Source organism: Rhineura floridana, chromosome 8 (genome assembly GCF_030035675.1).
Source record: "Rhineura floridana isolate rRhiFlo1 chromosome 8, rRhiFlo1.hap2, whole genome shotgun sequence".
Lineage (NCBI taxonomy): Eukaryota > Metazoa > Chordata > Lepidosauria > Squamata > Rhineuridae > Rhineura > Rhineura floridana.
This window is the reverse complement of record NC_084487.1, coordinates 49,288,435-49,310,636: the sequence shown is the minus strand read 5'-3', so window position 1 is coordinate 49,310,636 and position 22,202 is coordinate 49,288,435. Positions and strand designations below refer to the sequence as shown.

Genomic DNA, 22,202 nt, shown 5'->3' with positions numbered 1-22,202 from the left:
TTTGATTTGGATCCTGCATTGAGCAGGGGGTTGGTCTTGATGGCATTATAGGCCCCTTCCAACTCTACTATTCTATGATTCTATAAAGCACAGTAGATAAAGCACAAATAGAATCATAGAATAGTAGAGTTGGAAGGGGCCTATAATGCCATCAAGTCCAACCCCCTGCTCAATGCAGGAATCCAACTCAAAAACTGATTAATATATTGTTGCCAGCGATTGAGGGTTGCTGGCAGAATGAGGGTAGGTAGGTCCTGGAATGAGAATAAGAAACATGATCATATTTTCATTTGTACTGCAGCTATTTGGCCCAGTACAGAAAGCTACAAGTTCTATTTTGTCCATCTGTGTAAGTCCCTATGCAAGCGCTGAACCAGGTGCCCAAAATTAATATAAAGCAGCTTGGAAAGTTTCCTAGGTATGTACACACCTAGGTATTTAAATGCTTTGTGGTATATGACTAAATTTGGAGATTCCAGTTGATCTGCCAGGCAGTTATTTAAAAACATAAGAGATTTAGAAAATTAATACATAGTCCTGCCAAAGTCTCAAACAATTGCAGCTCTGCTTGTTAGGCTGGAACAGCCTGTTTGGGATTTCATAACATCAAAATAATTCCATCCACATATAAATGTATTGTATGCATTTGTCCTTCCCCCAGTTTCCCTCAATAGGTATGTTACTCTTCAAAGCAGCAGCCTGGGGCTTCAGGGAGAGGATGAAGAGCAGTGGATATAGGGGGCAGCCCTGTTTGGTACCTCTCTGAATGAAAATAGGTGTAGCTTCAAAATTATTTGTTCGTATCAGGGCATAATTCTTAGAGTACAGCTTGGATATATTTTCTATAAAAGGGTCCCCCAAACCATGTATTTTTAACACACTGACTCAATACTTCCACTCCAAATAACTGAAGGCTTTGTATGCATCTAAAGAAAGAATACAGGCCTTCACATCTTTATCAGGTCTGTCCCAAGATTCCCTCTGAACTGTTCAGGGCTGTACTTGAGGGCAGCAAACTAGCCTGGGGGTGCAGGCCAGGCTGTATGGCACTGGCAGCTGTGTTCTCCAATACCTCATGCTGCTCCCCACCCCTGTATCTGCTGCTTGAGGCAGCCACCTCACGCTGCCTAATGATAGGGCCAGCCCACAAACTGGTGCGTTGTATATAGGAATCTCTTAACTGGGTCTAAAGTAGCAATGGGTTCTGTTTCTACAATAATTGGATTTGCCATTGGATTTATTATTATTTCTGATATTCTCTACCTTTGTGGAGAGTTTTGAAGTAGCAACCCTCCATGTCTGGTTCTGATTCATTCTTTTTCTTTTCCAATTATTTTTTTTAATACACTTTGAAATCGATAGTGTGAGTGATACTTTCATCAATCTACTTTCTATGTGAGCTCTTCAAATGTGTATTCCCTTTCACTGATGTCAATGAAGTGTTGATTGTAACTGACAGATAGAAAGCAGCCATAGAAAGAAGACATTGACTAGACTATCTACCTTAATCTGCTCTGCAGTGCACTTGAAAAGGAATGTAAACAGGCAATAATTACAGAGTTCAGAATAAAGATCAATACCAGTGGAGACTTGTGAATAACTAGTGATTATAATATCGATAATTCTCTGCAAACCAAAAAAAAACAACGAAAAAAGATAGCAAAAAGGAAAAGATATCGGAGGAAAAAGGAATCAGATCATTAATAACCACCAGAGGGCCACACTTAAAAAGGGAACATAAAAAAGGAGAGGATTCCAGACCTAGTCTAAAGCAACCTTGCATATAAAGCCTATTGTGGGAACCAGGTCAGTTCAGTCTGTGATTTGCACTTGAACCTGTTGTTGTAGTGCAAGGTTTGTAATAGCAAGATTTGCTACAAAGGCCTGGAAAGCACTTTACACAGGATAGCAAGTACGTTCCCTATTGTAAAAATGAATAAATAGGTGCAAAGGGAGTGAAGTTACTTGCTTTGTAGTGGTCTGTATCCAATTTCGGTTGCACCTTCTTTTTGTTGTAAGCATGCGAGATCAACTCCATTGCATCTTCACCCACTTCCATCTCACAAAACACCAGTTAGGAAACCAACAGGCAGAATTCCAGGTGGGCACAGGCCCATTTATTTGGTATGGCAGTAATGTGTAAGTGGAAAAACTGTTTTCCTCCCTCCCCATATGTTTAAGCTTTCGATGTGAGTTTCACAGCACTGGCTTCATAGTGAAAAAATCAAAGTTATATGAATCTGGCAAGCCCTGGTGCTTTGTCTGGTTGAAATGGGTCCAGCTGAAGACAGGTAGGTCATTTTCCACAGGTGGGCCATTGATGGCATAGGCTGTAAACTTTGCAGCCATGTTGATGTCTGCTATCTGTGAAGGAGCACAAAGGAAGGAAGGGAGATCATCATTGCAACAGGAACGAAGGGAGATCATCGCCCTAAAAAAAAGTCCTAGAGTTGAGTTGGTTTTAATATTTCTACCCTGCCTTCCTGCCAAAAGGCCCTCAAGGCGGCTTACAAAAGAGCACCCGTATAAAAATACACCAATAAAACAAAAATATATCAATAAAACATAAATAATACATAAATAAAACAATAAACAATACAAACAATACAGTTGGTAATACAATGCTACTAAAGCAGCCTAAACAGACAGTTGTCTACTCCTAATAAGGACAAGCATCTGACATCACATGAACATTTATTCTCTTAATGCAAACCTAGCAGATCAGCTGTCATTTCTGGGCACCTTGTCAGAATATTTTTTTTTACTCCTTTTGGTAACCCTGTTAAGTGTTAGGCAGACCAAGGTTCAAGCTGCAGGACAGAGAGAAGTTTCCCGACTTCCGCAGCCACCCTCCCCCAAGCATCCAAGAAAACTGGGCAGCCCACAGACAGATTAATATCTAACACTATGCTGGCATGTGAATTGTCAATGCTAATATCCATGGTGTGACAGTTGAGAATGAAATTGTCATCAATCATTCTGTAGCGTGAAGCTGGAGCAGGCCACAGGCCACTCACCAACCTTAGCACAAACCAAATTGCTATATCCAACGTGCCCCTTACTTTTGGCTGTTAATTGTGGTTGCTCTAAATTCCTTAAAAAGGAAAAGTCACTTAAGTTTCCAGAGTGGCTGGTACCTGTAATTATATGTACAAATAGTCATAGCTGCATATAATGGCACATGTGTGTATGTGTGTGTGTGTGTGTGTGCGTGAGAGAGAGAGAGAGCACCTCCCTTCCCACAAGCATTTATAACTAGCCAGTTCCTCTGTGAGTCTTTACCTTAGAGTCATAGCAGCCAGCTGGAACTGGAAACTCGGGGTTCAAGTCTTCCCGACAGCAAATGGTATTACAAGGATTGTGCCTTGCATAGGGATCTTTTGTGTAGTCTAGGAAACAAGGGCCAGAGAAGAGGATTTCAGTAAGTTTCAATAGCCATGAGAACCCACTTCATTTTTCTTTGTTCATCAACTTACATTCGCATCTTCAGCCACCTCTTTTTATCCTCACTACAACCCTATAAGGTAAGTTAGGCAGAGAAAGAAAAACCCAAGACCACTCAGTGAGGTTCATGGCTGAGCTTGGGCTGATCACAGGACTAAAGGCCAGCAGGGAGCAAAGGCAATAAATCATATCCTTGCTTTAAAAATGAATGCTTTGGATGGTGTTCTGTGCCAGAAAGCAAATGCTCTGGGGTTATACAGTGCTGCCATGTCTTTTGCAGAATGCATACAGCCCTGATGGGTCACAGAGCTAGATATTTACAGACACAATTTTAACAAACGTTTGAGTCTCACCCTCACTGCGATGTATTTTGACAACATTATGGGCACCTCCAGATTGTCAGTATTTTGTGGGAATGATTCAATCACATATAGAACTTCAGGTTTATGCATTTAAAGTGGCTAAAAAGCACTCTGTAATCCTAGCAACAAATCCACTTAAAAAAACCAAGCCAGACTTTTTGTATTTTGAAAAATGACAGGAAAATGCATTGAAAAGTGTGGAATGAACAAGTGTTTAACAGGAGGATGTGTAAACACCCCCAAAACAAACAGGGAAGAATGCAGGATGAATGCTCATTGTTGTATAACTGCCTCACAAACAAATAAGAACAAATGCTCACTAAAGATCAGATATAATCTAACCTCCACATAAACTTTGTGCAGACAAATCAGGATGAATGCTGAATATTTACGCTGTTTGGAGCGGCTCCAAGATTTAGAGAAGTTTCACAAAGCAAGTTATTTCTTCTGGAGCAGCAACCATAGTCTTTTAATTAAAGATATGAGAAGCAATTTGCAGGGCTGGGAGACTGACAACTAATTTTTAGTGAGATTCTGGCTCCCATATCTCTCAATGGATTTTGAAAATTGTATCCAGGTATTTAAAGTTCAACACCTTTCTTTCCTTGTTCCAGTTATGTTCAGAAGCATAATAGTCAAGGAGCACTCATGATTTCTCTGAGATTGTCTGAAAAGGTTAGCAAGCACAGAGATGATGGCAGAACTAATTCTGGGCAACAATGTTGTGGAGGGATGGGAGGGGGAATGTTTTCAAAACAGTGGTGGGCATGGATTGGCTTTCTGAGAAGATCCAATCATTCCCTCCAATAATTTAGGGGATGTTGAAGGTCTCAAAGCAGATGACTGCTGTTTATAAATGCTTATTGGACCTTTGTAAAGTAAATGCTCAGAAACTGAAAGAGTTGTGGAATAGGGGATTAGAATGTGCTATACAACCTAAACAATGGAATTGACATGCAAGCTTTAGAATCTATACAGAAAGCTCCTCTAGATTTGACATTAAGTTTGATCCTGTAAAAACTGATGTTTTGGTTTTATTGCACTCCATCATATGCATAGGAAGGCACTGCCTAGTACAGATAGATGCTAGAGGAGTAATGCTGAAAAGGCCTTGTTAAGACTTATGGTGTGGGCACATCCAGTGATATATTTATTTTGGTCTGAAGTTGTCCGTATCAATTTTGTATTTGTAAAACCCTTGATATTTGCAGATGTTCATGTACTTTTAAACTATATTCCTATAGGATTAATTGTGAGCCCTTATGGCTCACCAAGAGACTTGTACTTCACACTTGGAAGGATAAACACCCACCATCCATTATGCAATGGCCTGAGAACCTTACCACTCTTGCTATGTTTGAACATATTGTTTATAAATGCCAATCTCATGTGGGTACCTATTTGGACAGGGTTATATTGATTCATATGCTTCATTTTAGATGAATGTACTGATGGCTATTTGTATTCTCAATGTGAGATGACAATGCTTATTGTTATTGTGTGTGTGGGGGGGTCTTTCACTTTCCCTCCCCCTTTGTTAAATTTGACACTTAAAAATATTTTTTTTAAAAGGAAGGAAGGAAGAAAGGAAGGAAGAGGGGGTGACAAAAAGATAAATTGGGGGTGGCTAGCTTCTGCCCTGCCCTTCCCCATCACTGATATGTGGACTCCAACAGATTGCCCCTGAGGAAATGTGGCCATAGAGAGAAAAAAGGTTCCGCACCCATATTTTAAAGGATGAACAGAAAAATTAAAGATGGCATACTGTTGTATCTCATGATGTGCTTCATGGTTCCCAAGTCTGTCACTGTTCCCTGGTCTCGTCGGAAGATTTTTGCTCTGGGAGCCATCTCATAAGAAAAGTCCAAGCCATATTTTTCAACATACTCCACATATCCACTCAGATTGTAAATATTTTCATGGAAAGGGATGTTGTAAGAAGGCCAGTATCCTGCAAGAGGAGGCCCGACAGTGAGTGGTTTAGACAAAGGTTTTGCACACTCCTTGAATGTTCCCAAAGGTCTAAATTGCAAATGCTGGACTGCAAGAAATATGACCCTGTTTCTAGAAGCTGCTCTCACTCACATGGAAATCAAGGAACAGATCTTAGCATGGCAAGGATAATAACTTGGGGAGGTTGAAATCTAAAACAATCCCAGCATTCACCAAAGGAAGTGAAAGTCCTGTTTCCATTTTGAGCATCGTTTATTATCATTTACACAACTGCATGCTGAGTCGACATGCAAGCATTACTATATTTTCCCCCTTTATGCACAAATAAAAATTTGGAATTCTTGTTACTTTATTGTTTCTTAGGCCATTTCTAATTCTCACTAGTAAGCAAAGCTGACAGTTTTCAGATGAGACTATTAATTTTTAAAAAAAAAAACTTTTTACCTTTACGAAGAATATTTGTCTGATCAGAATATTCCACAAGTTTTGGGATCTGTTCAATGATATAGAGGGTTCCTTCCTCAAGACTCTTTTGCAATATGACCTTGTTTGTATCCAAGACCATGTATTGGTTATTATAAGTACCTAAAGGGCAATGAGGAGACAGTTCAAATTTTGAACTTTGGAGGCGGCAAGGGGAGAGAATTGCATACCAGTTACAAAGAGATTTCACTTCAAATATACGAACCAGAGTTTTGCCTTTCAAAGGTTTGTGCCCACATCTTTCCAGAGTGTGCCATCATGTTGGCAATGCGGACTCTCTGCCATGAAAAGAGACTCTCAGGTACCACTTGTTGGAGAAGAGAATGATTGTATACACTGTTTGTGGTCTGCAACATGACCAAGCCGCTGCCAAGTATGTAAAAGTCATCTAGAGAAATCAAAAAACCTGAAAGCAAATTAAAGAAGGTGCTTTGTTATCCATAAATGGATGCTTCACAATGTTTATTCTAGTTTTTATTTTTAGGATAAGAAATAAGTAATGTGTTATAGTAATAGTTTTATTTTTCAACTGTGTTTGTATAATTCATATAATTTATTTGTGAACAACTTAAGGGTGCTTTAGGATGACCTTTGGGGCAGCAGGAAGGGAGATCAGGCTAAGCTGAACCAGGCAGCATCCAAAGGAAGATCTTTAAGGGGAGATGCTTATTATTATTATTGTGGACGTCTGGGCTTTTCGGAGGCATCTCTGAGAACAGAATGTTGGACTAGGCAGGCCTTTGCTCTGAACCAGCAAGGCTCTTCTTATATTCTTTTGCTCCACTATCTCGAGCAAAGAAATTCTGAGGTTTAGGGTTATTATCATTATTTTTTTTAGAGTTATGATGTATGTACTGTGATTGCAGCCTCTGAAACAATCTCTCACATGCACTGTGTGGAGAAGTACAGAGAACAGCTCCTGTGAATCAGGGTGTTGAAACCGGGACATACCTTCAGCATCTGGCAATTAGTGGAAATAGGCACGCTTGTAATTTTAGGGCCAACAGAAACAACATAGGTCAGGTGAAGAGCAAATGGAGGTAGAGGTGTGGCAACAGAAGGTACCCACCAAATTGTCATCATGCATGTGACAAAAAATATGGCTAATGAGCTGCCACACAAACAGTTACTGTGGTTGTAAAACTGGTTCTTTTTACTTGTAGGATTTTCTGTGGCAAGAGGAAATCTGGATTACATGTGCAAGCTAGCATTTTAATGATGATGATGATGACAATGTGTAGATGCTGCGAAAAACGTGTGATTGAGAAGCACCAGTCCCACAATAAACACCCATCTGGAAGCATTCTTATTTACAAATATTTAGGTAGAATACAAGTGGAAATAAGCAGCACTCAACGCCTGCCAGACCCATTAAAATACATCAGCCATCCATAGGAGAGGCTCTGCGTGCTCAAGATGTCATCACCTAATTCACAGATCTCTCTTGTTTCTGGAACTACAAACCTACTGTTCTTTCCTTCCCCTGCCCCCACATTTCTCTCACTTTCACACTCATATATACATAGTTACCTTTGCTGGAGGGAATGAGGGGTCACTTGCTCCAAGCTCTGATTGATCACCAAGTCAAGCACCCAAAGATATTGCCCACTATCTCCCATACAGACTTACTATCTCCCCCATGAGAATCTGCCTTAAACCAAATCAGAGCATTGGCCCATCAAGCTCAGTATACTCTGCACTGACTGATAGCGGCTCTTTGGGGTTTCAGCTGGGGGTCTCTCCCAGCCCTACTTAGAGATGCCAGGGAGTGAACCTGGGACATTTTGCATGCAAAGCAGGTGCTCTACCACAGCTACTGCCCTTCTCCAACTATCCTGGACCATTAGAGAGCAAAAGGATAGGCACCTACAGCACCGTTTCTCAACTTGTGAGGCACTGTTATCATAGAAAAGTAGAATTGGAAGGGGCCTATAAGGCCATCGAGTCCAACCCTCTACTCAGTGCAGGAATCCAACATAAAGCATACCCAACAAGTGGCTGTCCAGCTGCCTCCTGAATGCCTCCAGTATTGGAGAGCTCACTACCTCCTTAGGTAATAGATTCCATTGCAGTACTGCTCTAACAGTTAGGAAATTTTTCCTGATGTTCAGCTGAAATCTGGCTTCCTGTAACTGGAGCTCATTATTCCTCGTCCTGCACTCTCGGATGATCAAGAAGAGATCCTGGCGCTCCTCTGTGTGGCAACCTTTCAAATACTTGAAGAGGGCTATCATATATCCCCTCAGTCTTCTATTCTCAAGGCTAACCATGCCCAGTTCTTTCAATCTCTCCTCATACAGCTTTGTTTCCAATCCCCTAATCATCCTTGTTGCCCTCCTCTGAACCTGTTCCAGTTTGTCTGCATCCTTCTTATAGTGCTATGTCCAGAAGTGGACACAGTACTCAAGATGAGGCCTAATCAGTGCCGAATAGAGAGAAACTAGTACTTCACACAATTTGGAAACTATACTTCCGTTAATGCAACCTAAAATTGCATTTACTTTTTTTGCAGCCACATCACACTGTTGGCTCACATTCAGCTTGTGACCAACAACAATTCCACTTGGAAGCAGAATTTCTGAGCCAAGTATCCCTCATCTTATAACCATACATTTGGTTTTTTCCCCTAGGTGTAGAACTTTGCACTTATCCCTGTTAAATTACATTCTGTTGTTTTCAGCCCAATGCTCCAGCCTATCCAGATCACTTTGAATTTTGTTTCTGTCTTCCAGGATATTAGCTGTTCCTCTCAATTTGGTATCATCTGCAGATTTGATATGCATTCCTTGTACCTCCTCATCTAAGCCATTAATAAAAACGCTGAAGAGATTGGACCCCAACTGAGCCCTGCAGTTACCTCCCCCCACTTTGAGAAGGCATCATTGATAAGCACTCTTTGAGCACGATTCTGTTATTACTATTGTTACATGATTAGGAACAGGAACTTCTCGTTGACCTACTGAAAAATCACCCAGATATCTACTAGTGGACCTCTTGACACTGGATGAAACATCTATAACCTATGGAAGACTGAAAAATATTATATGAAATATAACATTAAAGAAATATGAAATAAATGCTTTGTTTAGGTTAAATACAGAACATGAAAGCCTGAGTTCAGTTTCATTCTGAGCTCCACATTGAGCTGCTTATATGATCTTGAATATGAACTTATACTTTCAGTGACATCTAAAAACTGCAAACAGCAAAACATAACAATTTCCTAAGAGTTCACATTCACTGGTTCCACATTTTCTTCTAAATATTATCACACACAATTCTGCCTACATTTTATGTTGATATCCTGTCACAGAAATATGCCCTGGAAAACAGTGGAAAAATTCAGTATCACCAAGAAAATGCACTCAAAAATGAAAACTACAAGCACCAGCAGCTATCTAAAGTTCTGCTTAATCAGCATTGTGTTTTTCTACATACATGGGTTTATGAGAATTTGATGCAATTCAAACAGTCTCTTTATATTCGTTATCTACTTCATCTGTAAGCCAGTCTATTGCTAACTCTTAAGGATTCTTGAATGTGCCCATCATTCTTCTATCAATGCAAACAACAAACATTACAGAGAACACTCAGGGCTTGCAACCTCATTCATCACAGCCTTATTAATTAGTAGTGGTCATGGCAGTGTTTCAAGCCATTCCCAAAGGAGCCAAACATGATCAGAAACAGGACTGACTATGCTGGAAATGGTACACACACAGAATACAATACCTTTTTTTAATTTGAAGAAAAGCATGATCCACTGTGGGATATTGCACAGAGAGTAAGAAGGCAACACATAGGAAGGCTTCAGGAATTGTACCACAAAGACTGCACATAGTATTTTTTAGAAAAGTTATTTAAATTTTTGTGTATATAAATGTACGCTGTAGCATTCACCCATTCTCATTCCAACAAGTGAAAAGAAATCCTCTACAAGTTCCATGACCTGTGAAATTTTCACAGATGGATCCCTTGCCATACACAGTCCTCTCTGGACCTCTTTCTTTCCTTCCATCTCTCTTTCTATATCCAGCTCTCCCCCCAGAACATAGTTACATATTTTCTTGCACACTTACACAATAACACATGTACAATCATGCACTGCTGTAAAATGCATGGACACATACTCAAAACCTTATGCTCACAATTACAAAATACTGCACAATTTCTTTCACTCATATACGCTCTCACAAAGTTTGGAGTAGGAGGTACATTTTGCCCCCAACCACTGTCAGTTTGTACTATAACAGAAGATGTTTCTACATTATTGTTTCATGTAAGTGTAAGAAAGGATACGCAGCCTGACCTTCTCTATGTTTACTTGAAAGTAAGCTCCATTGATTAAAAATGCAATACGCTGTTGCTTTTTTTTTAGTACATAACTGGATCCAGCTGGTGGGCCAGATCCTTAACTTAATTCTCCTACTCTATGCAGGCCAACTTTTAATGGGTGACAGGGTCACAACCACCCCATACATTTAAAGCACATTGCTTCCTCCAAAGATCCTGGGAACAGTAGTTTGTTAAGGGTGCTGGAATAGTAGTTATGTGAGAGTTAAGCTACAGTCCCCAGGGTAGGTTAATAATAATAATAATAATAATAATAATTCATTACATTTTTTCCTAGTTCGAATTGCTACATTGGGTGGGGTGGGGTAAACAGATCACAGATAGGAAGGGAAGACTTCAAAATTCCCTCCCTGTAAGTGTTGTGTAAATTTGTGTATATATTAGCAGAGAACAGCAACGGTCTGAAAATGCATGTGTGCTAGTGTGTGCGTTTACCTAAATAGCAGGCTTTTACCCTGCATTGAGATCACTGAGACTTAAGACTTAGGAAAATAAGAAAAGTTACTTTACTTATAGAAATACATAGTAGATAGAAAGGCATACCTAGTTCTAACTAACTAACTAAGTTGGAGGCGCAACGCCCAGGCTTGGGAGTTACCTTCATGGCTCAGGTGAGACAGCAGAGACAAAGGTGTCTCCTCTCTCTTGGACAGTTGGAGAAGAGAAGGAAAGGGCAGAAGGAGGAGGGGCAGATACGCTTCCCTAAGATGTATCAGTTTACCGATGGAAGGAAGTCAGTCAGAGCATCACAGGTAAAGGTAATCAAGCCTATCCATCTGGAGGACCCTAACTGTATCTCCCTTCTGGAACATAAACAAAAGAACAAAACAGGAGTTGCTCTTGCCCCACTTCCAACAGTGGGCTGTGGTGTTGATCAAAAAAGGGATGGGATCCGTTGGCCCGTGCCGGTTCAAAAGCATTCAGTCGACCTAACAGGCTGGTATCTATTTGAGTTTATTCTTTGGCTGCTGGCCGCTGGTTTTACTGATCTAGGATTGTTTCTCCTCGCAAAAAGTATTTATATTAATATCAATAATTTTAAAGGAAATACAGGTATTTTAAAATAATATATATATTAAAACAAAATATTGATAAATGAAAGGAAATATTGATAAAATTATCATTCTTACTATCAATATTTTAGAGGCAGGTGGTTTTTTTTAAGAAAATCAATTTTTGAAAACAGCCGTGGAAAATTGCTACATAAAAATCTGATCCACAACTAGAGAATAAGCAAATTAATGGAAAATTCAGTATCAAATCTGAATGGGGTGAAATTCTAGCACATCCTTGATTCTCATCGCACTTGGTATTTAATTTTTAAAAACCATAATGTGATTGCTAACCAAGCAGAGGCATCTTCTACCAGTGACCCCCCTCTCCCTGTTCCCTGCCGGTCCATACACCACATACCCACCCTTGTTCAAAAGGCCTCCAGCCCTTAGAGGAAAGGGAAGCAAAGTTTGGCTCTGCTAACTGCCACCCACTTGCGCAAACATAGGATACAAGATAGTTATTTATTAAAGCTACCTTTTATACTGCCTTTCAACCATATTCCCAGGACAGTTTACAAAAAGATTAAAACAAAGTGCAAATACAATATATATATATTCTAAAAGCTACAAAATTATAAAAACAGTATAAAATAGCCAGCAGGATTACAACTGCAGCTAAAAAATAAAAAGGACGTCAAAAAGGCATTTGCCAGGCACTGACATGACAATAAAATGGTTTAAATAGATACAAAGCCAGTCAAAAACTGGTTGTTAAAAGTCTGTGGCACAGCTTTAATAGGAAAGACAACACAATATATTCCTACCTATAACCCACCCTAGCTGGAATTAGTTCAGGGCCAGCATGAGACATCCTAAAGTATTTTGATTGACAGATGTGGTATTCTCAAAAGGTGCAACACCAAAAAACATTAAATATGTGGGTGAATTACAATAGTTTGCAGTTGAAACCTGTGTGGCAGACTTGAAAGGCAGGCCACTCTCAACAGAGATGAATGCTTCTTGTGGCTCAAATATTTCTTGTGATATTGAGTATCCCTGGGCTGGTGTCAAGATCACACATGGGTAATAATACATCTAGGGAGAAGGTGGTACGTTCCTCCACCTCAGAGCAGCACTCATTGGTATGGGTTTCAGGCAGATTTAGTCAGCTGGCAATTATGCTATTAGTTGTTTTAATCATATTTTGAGTGGTGTTCCAATTTTTATTATGCTGTTTTATGACTGATGGGCTTTGGCTAAGCAATACAGATTTGAATTTAGTCAGCTACAGAAGCACAGCCTTCCTGCCAGACTAAATTCATAACCAATTTGTATAATCATTCAGCAAGTTCTCCTTTGTAAATATATCCACAGTTTCATTAGGATTATATAGCCCAGTCAGTCCTTGAATTTAGGTTTATAGTATTACTTTGTTTTGTATTGCCTTTAAATTTAAACATTTTATGTTGCTGTATACCACCCTGATGTTTTGTGAGAGGGTGGTATATAAATATTTGTATAAATAAATAAATAACGTTTTGAATTTCAGTTTCAAATTGGAAGCTCTCAGTACTATAGTCTCTAATGAAACTTCATGTTTGTAATTAAATTGGGAGTCATTGGTAAACATATACATTATTTGTTTTTGTTTTAAATGTAATTTGAAGTAAATTTGACCCCAATAGTAGATTGGAAAAGTGTTTTTTTAAACACAGAGGGATAAAAAGACATATATTTACAGGGCCAAAACAGACATATTAAATGTATGGATTATTTTAACATGTCTGTGACCCTCCCTCCTTGATAGCAGGTGTGGGGCAGGAGCAGGATGGGGACCATGGCACCTGGTGGGGGGGTGTTAAACGTTTCCTTTTGCACGACATAGAAAAACCATACAGAGACACAATAATTGCTATTAGCCCCTGGAAGAAGCTTCCATGGACATACCTGTTTTGGTACAGAGTGGCAAAATTCTGTAGCCGTTTTTGTACTGTGCCAGAATATCTTGGGCCTGGATTACAGAGCAGCAAACCCCACAAGAGCACACAGGCAAGATTCCTAGGGCTTATCCGCATGGGAGCATAACTTCGTACTAAAGATGCTGTTTTTACCTCCATTTTCTGTTTGCACTGTCCACAGTAAGGGTTTAATGCCATCTGCAAACATGGTGTTTTCTAGTCACACTTGAGGGGAAGCATCAATCACGCAGTTTCCTAAAGACCATGCCCTCTAATTTAACATTTCCACTCCCTCTGGTTACCTTGCAATCAAGCATGCTCAGTTTGTTCTACCAGTAAGTTTCATTAAAAAAAAAAACCCTGGACGTGCAATTATTGTATTTTCACTGGTACAATACAGCTAAAATATAAAACTTTGTTTGAGCAGTGTTATGCTTTTGTGCACAAGTTGGGGGGGGAGAGAAAATAAAGGCACCGTTTGCAGCGACATAAAAAAACTTGCAGAATGGGAGAAAGCAGCAGAAGTTTCTCTTCAGCCCACAGGAAATGAAATGAAAGAAGGGAGAAGGGGGCAGGAGGGAGTGGCCGTGGAGAGGGGAACAATCGACACACCCACCTAAAAGCATCTGAGCAAAGTGCCTGCAAGCCCTAGAGAAACGGAGTAAAGACTTTTTTGCTTCCATTTTCAGATTAGTATTAGGGTAGTACAGATTTACATGGGGAAAACTGTGTGAAAGCTTCTGTTTCCCAGTAATGTTATGTGAATCATGCGAATTAAAAGGGGATGCAAGTAGCACCAGACACACAATAAAACCCTGTTTAGATGAGCCCTAGATTAGAGCCACCCTGGGCTCCTGCTGGGAGGAAGGGCGGGATATAAATCAAATAATAAATAAATAATGGATTCAAACATACCCATCACACATCTTAGTTACCTGGGTAACTGCTGAATGAGACACGCCCTGAGCTTGTTTGTGGATCATCAACATTGAAGTCCCAGTGCTTATATATTCTCAAAGTGGCCGCATATGTGAACCAGCTAGAATGACCAAAGAAGATGTTCTCATACCCAGGGAGGACCTAGCAAAGAGAGGTAGCTGTGTTAGTGTCTTGCAGCAAAACCAACAAATAGTATTTTGGCACCTTCAAGACTAACAAAAGACAACTGATCTATCTGGAAACCTACTAACAAGTTGCATTCAGACATGCAGTTTTATTCAGTACAGTGTAAACTCAACATACTGTAACAAACCATCCAATTATTTTTGCCTTTTAAGAGGAAATAGCATGAAAATAATTGATCCTTGAGAGAATATCATTTTCCTTGTTAAATTTTTGTTCAGCATGTTCAGTTGTCCATCTGAACGCAGCCAGTAGCAAGAGCCCTAACCCTTCCCATTATTTGTATTTGAATTTTTATGTTGCCTGCCTGCTCGAATTCCATATCACAATACTTGTTGCATGCAGTCTTGTTTTCAAGGTATATATGAATATTTGCAAATACCAAATTTCTTCTCCAAGGAATTTCTCCTCCAGTCTTAGTTTGGAATTTGATGTTTGTTTCTGAGAACACCAGTTTCAATAAAATACATATTTTAGGCAACTCTTTAATGCTAATGAACTAAACAGGTCTTGGTCTGATTGAGCAAGGCAATTCCTTTTTCCTTTAATTCATATTACTGAATCTCTACTACCTTGATCATACAGACTGATCATAATGACTGAGACATTTCTGAAACTTTATCCCAGGATAAAGTAGGGCTATTTTAATACTGGTAGAGAGAGGATAGGAGAGAACAAACAGTAACAATTTGCCTAAATACTGGATCCTAGTTTATGGCAAGAAATGTGCTTACATGCCTCACCCACTGCGCCAGGAAGTGACAACTCTGAGATTCCTGCTATCGCTGATGCCTACAGCAGTCAGATGCAAAAGAGGGCACAGCTCCTATTCATTTTTGCATCTTAGCATCCTATTGATACCCCTTCCACAGACTTGTCAAGAATCTATGGAGAATCGCCATGGCCAAATGTTTTTTAGAAAAGGGGGGTACCTTTTTGTTCAATCCAGGCCAAAAATAAAACTGAAAAAGCTCTACACCAATGTTCTTCAGCTAGACTTGCCAACAGCATGGGGGAGTTTTGAGATAGAAAATTATAGATCCTCTGATGCAAAAAAACCCCAAATGCCTCCCCATTCATGTCATGTTTTTTGAGCTGGTTTTAAATAAGATTGATCTAAAAAAGAAAAAGAATTAAATTGCCAGTTACCCTCAACAGCGTGTGTGAAAAGCCAGTCACTACATTCCAGTTTAAACTATGCTGACAAAAAAGGGACTCCTATTTGCAATTAGCATGTGTGTGTGCACGTGCACACACACACACACACACACACACACACACACAGATTGACGGGACAAGCCTGAGCAGTATACGTTGGCCCCTTCTCCATGCATACTGAGTAAACAACACAATTTCTGGGGGTATTTTTGAATCCCAGTAGGGGTTTTTTGTTTCCAGAAGGAAAACAGTAGGTGTTAACTGGCTGAAATTTGGGGGTGGTGTATGGGTCAGTTTGTGACAGTCTTAGGAGGACAAACTTGTAGGTCTACTCATGTGCAAACTAGACAATAAAAAGCAGACATTTGCCCCAAGGGCTTTTTGCTGGGGTATTTTTAGACCCCACTGTTTTTTTTGCTTCCAGGAGGATAATGGTTTAAGTGTTAACTGGCTGAAATTTTGGGACATTGTACAGGTTAAAATTTGTGACAATGCCCTAGAAGGACATCCCTCTAGGTTAAGGTGTTGGACTACAACCTGGGAGACCAGGGTTGGAATCCCCACACAGCCATGAAGCTCACTGGGTGACCTTGGGCCAGTCACTGCCTCTCAGCCTCAGAGGGAGGCAATGGTAAACCCCCTCTGGATACCGCTTACCATGAAAACCCTATTCATAGGGGCGCCATAAGTCGGAATCGACTTGAAGGCAGTACATTTACATTTATGTGCAAATTACACAATGAAAAGTGCACCTGGGGTCACAAAATACCCCACAATTCTGCATGAGGGGTAACTTTGAAAAGGAAATGCATATCCAAGCCAGAGCTCAATTTTTTAAATTCTTACAAGCAAGACCATTAAGACTCCAAAGTTTAATAAATGTAATTGGTAGTCAAGTGGATTATACACTAAAAGGTAAAGGTGTCCCCGCACTTGTAGTGCGAGTCATTTCCGACTCTTAGGGTGACGTCTTGCGACGTTTACTAGGCAGACCGTATATATGGTGTGGGATTGCCAGTTCCGTCCCCGGCCTTTCTTTACCCCCCCAGCATATGCCGGGTACTCATTTTACCGACCACGGATGGATGGAAGACTGAGTGGACCTCAACCCCTTTTACCGGAGATTCGACTTCCTCCTTCCGTTGGAATCGAACTCCGGCTGTGAGCAGAGCTTTTGGTTGCATTACCGCCGCTTACCACTCTGTGCCACTGGCCCGTTTAATCAGGATGGCTGATTTTGGAACACATACCAACCTGTAGAAAGGCCAGACACAATAGCTCCCAAATACCACATTTAAGTACTTAACAGCAAGTTTTCCTTCCAGTTTATTGTTAAAGCTAGCAGATATCTTACATTTCTGGGCAAAACCATTATGACTTCCCTTCTATTGTAAGAACTAAAGCAACTAAAGTTGACACTGTTCAGCGGCAATCAATGTCACTGCATCTTCTACAGCAGGATCTTCCAAAATAATAACAGGATCTGAACATTTTTGGAGTAATGTAGCCTTTGGTGTGTTACTCTAATATGGAATAGTCTGCATTTTAGATCTTCAGACTGATAAAGGAATTATAAGGTGGCTTTTCTTTCTAATTGAAGAACAGCTTTTTATTAAATGGTAAGATATTCTTAAGAGGAAATTTTGCGTCCTTGAGGATCCTCAGAAAGGCATGTGTGATGGGGGTTGATGACATTACTTTTATTGTTTTTTTACTTAATTGTTTGCTGCCTTGGGCTCCTTTGGAAGGAGGGGCAGGATATAAATGTAGATGATGATGATGATGATGATAATAATAAGAAGAAGAAGAAGAAGGAGAAGAAGGAGAAGGAGAAGGAGAAGGAGAAGGAGAAGGAGAAGGAGAAGGAGAAGAAGAAGAAGAAGAAGAAGAAGAAGAAGAAGAAGAAGAAGAAGAAGAAGAAGAAGAAGAATTTTATCAACTTAGTATACCTGATTTAAGGCCAAATTATTAATCAACAAATAATGTTAATATTATTGTTAAATCAAACTCCTGTAAAAATGCAAAGCAACAGCTTGCTTGATCAGGATAGACCTTCTTCTCGTTACATCACTCAATACTTCATTTGTCATGCTCCAGATCTCTAACAGATAACAAATGAAACTAGAAATGAAAAGGTGGATGTGCTTCACCAGAGTATCTTAAATCAGAATGGTTGCTTAGAGCACCAACCACAAGAGTTGCCTTTAACACCCAATATTTATACAAAAGGCTAAATTAGCTTGAGTTGGTAAATTGTTAAAATTGGTGCTGAAATGTCCCAGTTTTTACTTTGAATTAAGGCCTTGATCATTTTTTCATTGGTGCCTCTGAGATCATGTAGCAATAGACAGCACTAGAAATCCAGCTTTTTTGGACTAGATATCCAACTTTGCCCTTCTTTAGGGCAACACTGTCAAATCACAGCAGAAAGCTATTCCTGGTTATTTGTTTGTATACATACATGACAAGATGCACATCTGCAGCCTGTCTGTATAATAAATCACTACTATATAATGCAAATATTTACTCAGTTAATGCAAATATATTTTAAGCATAAATGAGAGTACAACAATTTTTTTTTAAAAAAGTGGGTGTAATAATATATGTGTTCTGTTTCTGTGATTTTAAAAAAGTGCATTAAAATCAACAGTGTAAGATTAAAATATCAATGCTATGTATGCATGAGACTTAGAAAAATGGAGTCCAAAGAATAAAGTCCACTGTGAGGTCTACAGGCACAATGAAGAGTTGGTTACATCAGTCCTTTTAGCCCTAAAGGTGGAAGCAGGAAGTTGGTCTCACCTTGATCAGAGCTGAGCAATGGCCCATATCCCATTTGTATCGCCTAGAGCCTCTTGGTATAAAATTACGATCAGCCTTGGCTGAATTTGAGAATAAGGCAGGAATGAGGTCAAGCAGATCTCCAACTGCATTCAGGAAAGTGACTTGAAAGGTGGTGAGAGGCTGGAAGTAAAGCGAGAGATGAGAACAATGTAAGTTTAAAGTCATGTTTACCCATGTATTTGTTCCACAATGTGGTAACAGCTATCCATGCCTGAACGACTGTATTTTCCCCCTCTCAGGGAGGGAATCTGAAGAATTAAATCAAATAGGAGTAACACAGTTCTCACTCTAGTGTACAAATTTAAAATCAACAAATTACTAGATCCAGATATTACGCACCTGACATTTCTTAAAGAGCTCAGATGTCAAATTACTGATTTTCTGCAAACAATTTGTAACATATTGGCCTCTTTACTGAAGAACTGAAAATTAGCCAATGCAATGCCAATTTTTAAAGGAATCCAGGAGGAAGCTCTTTTAATAATGTGTTTTTAAATTATTAATTAATTAATTAACTTCTACACAAGCGCCTCAAGGCGATGTGCAATAAAAACAGTTTAAAACACACAAAAACAGCGGATATGTTCAAAACAAAGCCAATACAAAATAGAGGCCCATGGCAGAGACCCATTCATCCAGTTGTGAAAGTCCATCAGAACAAACATGTCTTCAGTTGTTTCCAGAAGGAGAAAATAGTGGGCACCAGTCATATCTCAAGAGAAATTATATTCCACAGATCAGGGGCAGCCACACTGAACACCCAGTTCCAAGTTACCATGGAGCAAGCTTCTGAAATCTTTGGAACTTGCAGGAGAAGCTCACCCGCAGACCACAGTGACCTGTTGAGTATATACGGGATAAGGTGGTCTCTCAAGCACGGCTGCCATGTGAATGGCAAACTTGGTAAGTGCTTTCTGGTTATCTCAGGACAGGTGATTGTCAGTCAATGGCAATTTTGTGTCTCTTTCTCTTTCGCAATCATATTGCTTCATCTATAGATTTACTGTATTTCAGCACAACTTTCACAATGACATTCTCTGTCCTTAGAATGGGCAGCAACTGAGGAGTAAAGAACATGTTTTGCATGCAAAACGTTCCAGATTCAATCCCAGCCTCCTGTACAATACCACAATCAATCAAGTGTCAGTAATACTGAGCTAGATGGATCAATGGTTTGACTCAGTGTAAAGCAGCTTTCTATGTCCCTATGTAGAATGATGTTGTCAAGGCAGGTGAAAAGAACACTACAAATACAAACAATTACAAATACAATAAAAGCACTAAAAGCACCATTATTAAAAGGAAAAAAGCAGCAGACAGCTGTCTGATATAACAGTAAGAACAGCCGTTAAAACCAGATGCCAATTAAACCACTAAACACCAAATGCCTTCCTTAGGAAAGTCTTAAAATTGTGGCGGACGATCTTCATGGAAGGAATGAGCCGGGCCTCCCTTGGGAGGGCGTTCCAGAACTTAGATGTAGTTTTTCATTTTTCTCCCTCTCTCATAACACTAGAATTCAGGGACATCCAATGAAGCTGGGTGTTGGAAGATTATTTATTTATTTATTTGTTAGATTTTTATACCGCCCGACTAGCATAGCTCTCTGGGCGGTTTACAGCAAAATACAGATACACACAATAAGAACCCATAATAATACTACAAGAGCACATATAAGAAAATGAAAAGTCTAAAATCAATTATAGCAAATTTAAAACTAAATTAAAATTAAAATTAGATTAAAATGCCTTAGAAAAGAGGAAGGTTTTAACTTGGCGCCGAAAAGATAGCAAAGTTGGCGCCAAGCGCACCTCATCGGGGAGACTATTCCACAGTTCAGGGGCTACCACCGAGAAGGCCCTAGTTCTTGTTACCACCCTCCGAGCCTCTCTCTGAGTCGGAACTCGGAGGAGGGCCTTCGATGTAGAACGCAGTGTACGGGCAGGTTCATATCGGGAGAGGCGTTCCAGCAGATATTGTGGTCCCGCGCCATGTAAGGCTTTATAAGTCAAAACCAACACTTTGAATCTGGCCCGGAAGCATATTGGCAGCCAGTGCAAGCGAGCCAGAACAGGTGTTATGTGTTCAGACCGCTTGGTCTTTGTTATCAGTCTGGCCACCACGTTTTGCACGAGCTGCAGCTTCCGAACTGTCTTCAAAGGTAGCCCTACGTAGAGCGCATTGCAGTAGTCCAATCGCGAGGTTACCAGAGCATGTACCACTGATGTTAGGTCCTCCTTGCTCAGATAGGGACGTAGCTGGGCTACCAACCGAAGTTGGTAGAACGCATTCCGTGCCACCGAGGCTACTTGAGCCTCAAGTGACAGCGAAGGATCTAAAGCAACTCCCAGACTACAAACCTGTTCCTTTAGGGGGAGTGTAACCCCATCCAGAACAGGGTGTATATCCACTATCTGGTCAGAGAAACCGCCCACCAGCAGCATCTCAGTCTTGTCTGGATTGAGCCTCAGTTTTTTAGCTCCCATCCAGTCCATTATCGCAGCCAGGCAACAGTTCAACACATTAACAGCCTCACCTGAAGAAGACGAAAAGGAGAAATAGAGCTGCGTGTCATCAGCGTACTGATGGCAACGCACTCCAAATCTCCTGATGACCACACCCAGCGGCTTCATATAGAAGTTAAAAAGCATGGGGGACAGAACTGACCCCTGCGGGACTCCACATTGGAGAACCCACGGTGTCGAGCAATGTTCTCCAAACACTACCTTCTGGAGACGATCCGCCAAGTAGGAGCGGAACCACTGCCAAGCAGTACCTCCAACTCCCAACTCCGCGAGCCTCTCCAGAAGGATACCATGGTCGATGGTATCAAAAGCCACTGAGAGATCAAGGAGAATCAACAGAGTTACACTCCCTCCATCCCTCTCCCGACATAGGTCATCATACAGGGCGACCAAGGCTGTCTCGGTGCCGAAACCGGGCCTAAAACCCGATTGAAATGGATCTAGATAATTGGTTTCAGGTCAGGCAAAGCAAAGTTCTGCTTCACATAGCACATAATTAAACTATGGAATTTGCTCCCACAAGAAGCAGTGATGGCCACCAATTTGGATAGCTTTAAAAGTGGATTAGACAAATTCATGAAGGATAAGCCTAAATGGCTACTATGCATGATGTTCTACCTTCTGTGTCGCAGGGAGTATGCTACTTGCTGGGATCACAAGTGGGAAGATTGTTCTTGCTCTCAGATCCTGCTTGCGGGCTCCCCATAGGCATCTGGTTGCTCACAGTGAGAACAGGATGCTGGACTAGATGGGCCACTGGCCTGACCCAGCAGGGCTCGTCTTATGTTCTTAAGAGGACAGCTCCTCAGTTCCTGGTTTACCTCACGCATTCCCAGACAATGGGCTGGATCCAGACTAACTTATTTTGACTTAATACCCATTGAAATGAATGGTACATAAGTCGCAGCTAACTTTGTACATTGATTTCAATGGAAACTAAGTGCAATTAACTTACAGCATAATCTTAACCATTTCTATTCAAACATAAGTCCAACTGAATTCAAT

The 22,202-nt window shown here is 40.4% G+C and overlaps 1 protein-coding gene across 1 annotated transcript in view; it reads right to left on the bottom strand.

Moving 5' to 3' along the window:
- Positions 1-2,091: 2,091 nt before the first annotated feature.
- The window catches only part of PLBD1 (phospholipase B domain containing 1), a 57,871-nt gene continuing 37,760 nt past the window's right edge, over positions 2,092-22,202 (bottom strand). Inside the window, exons 5-11 of the mRNA XM_061582818.1 lie at positions 18,631-18,792; positions 14,484-14,628; positions 6,448-6,648; positions 6,204-6,344; positions 5,572-5,757; positions 3,283-3,389; positions 2,092-2,364 (exon numbers count right to left, since the gene is read on the bottom strand). Of these exons, the coding sequence (XP_061438802.1) occupies positions 2,197-2,364; positions 3,283-3,389; positions 5,572-5,757; positions 6,204-6,344; positions 6,448-6,648; positions 14,484-14,628; positions 18,631-18,792 (1,110 nt within the window). The 3' untranslated portion in view covers positions 2,092-2,196. The remainder of the gene's footprint in view (positions 2,365-3,282; positions 3,390-5,571; positions 5,758-6,203; positions 6,345-6,447; positions 6,649-14,483; positions 14,629-18,630; positions 18,793-22,202) is intronic.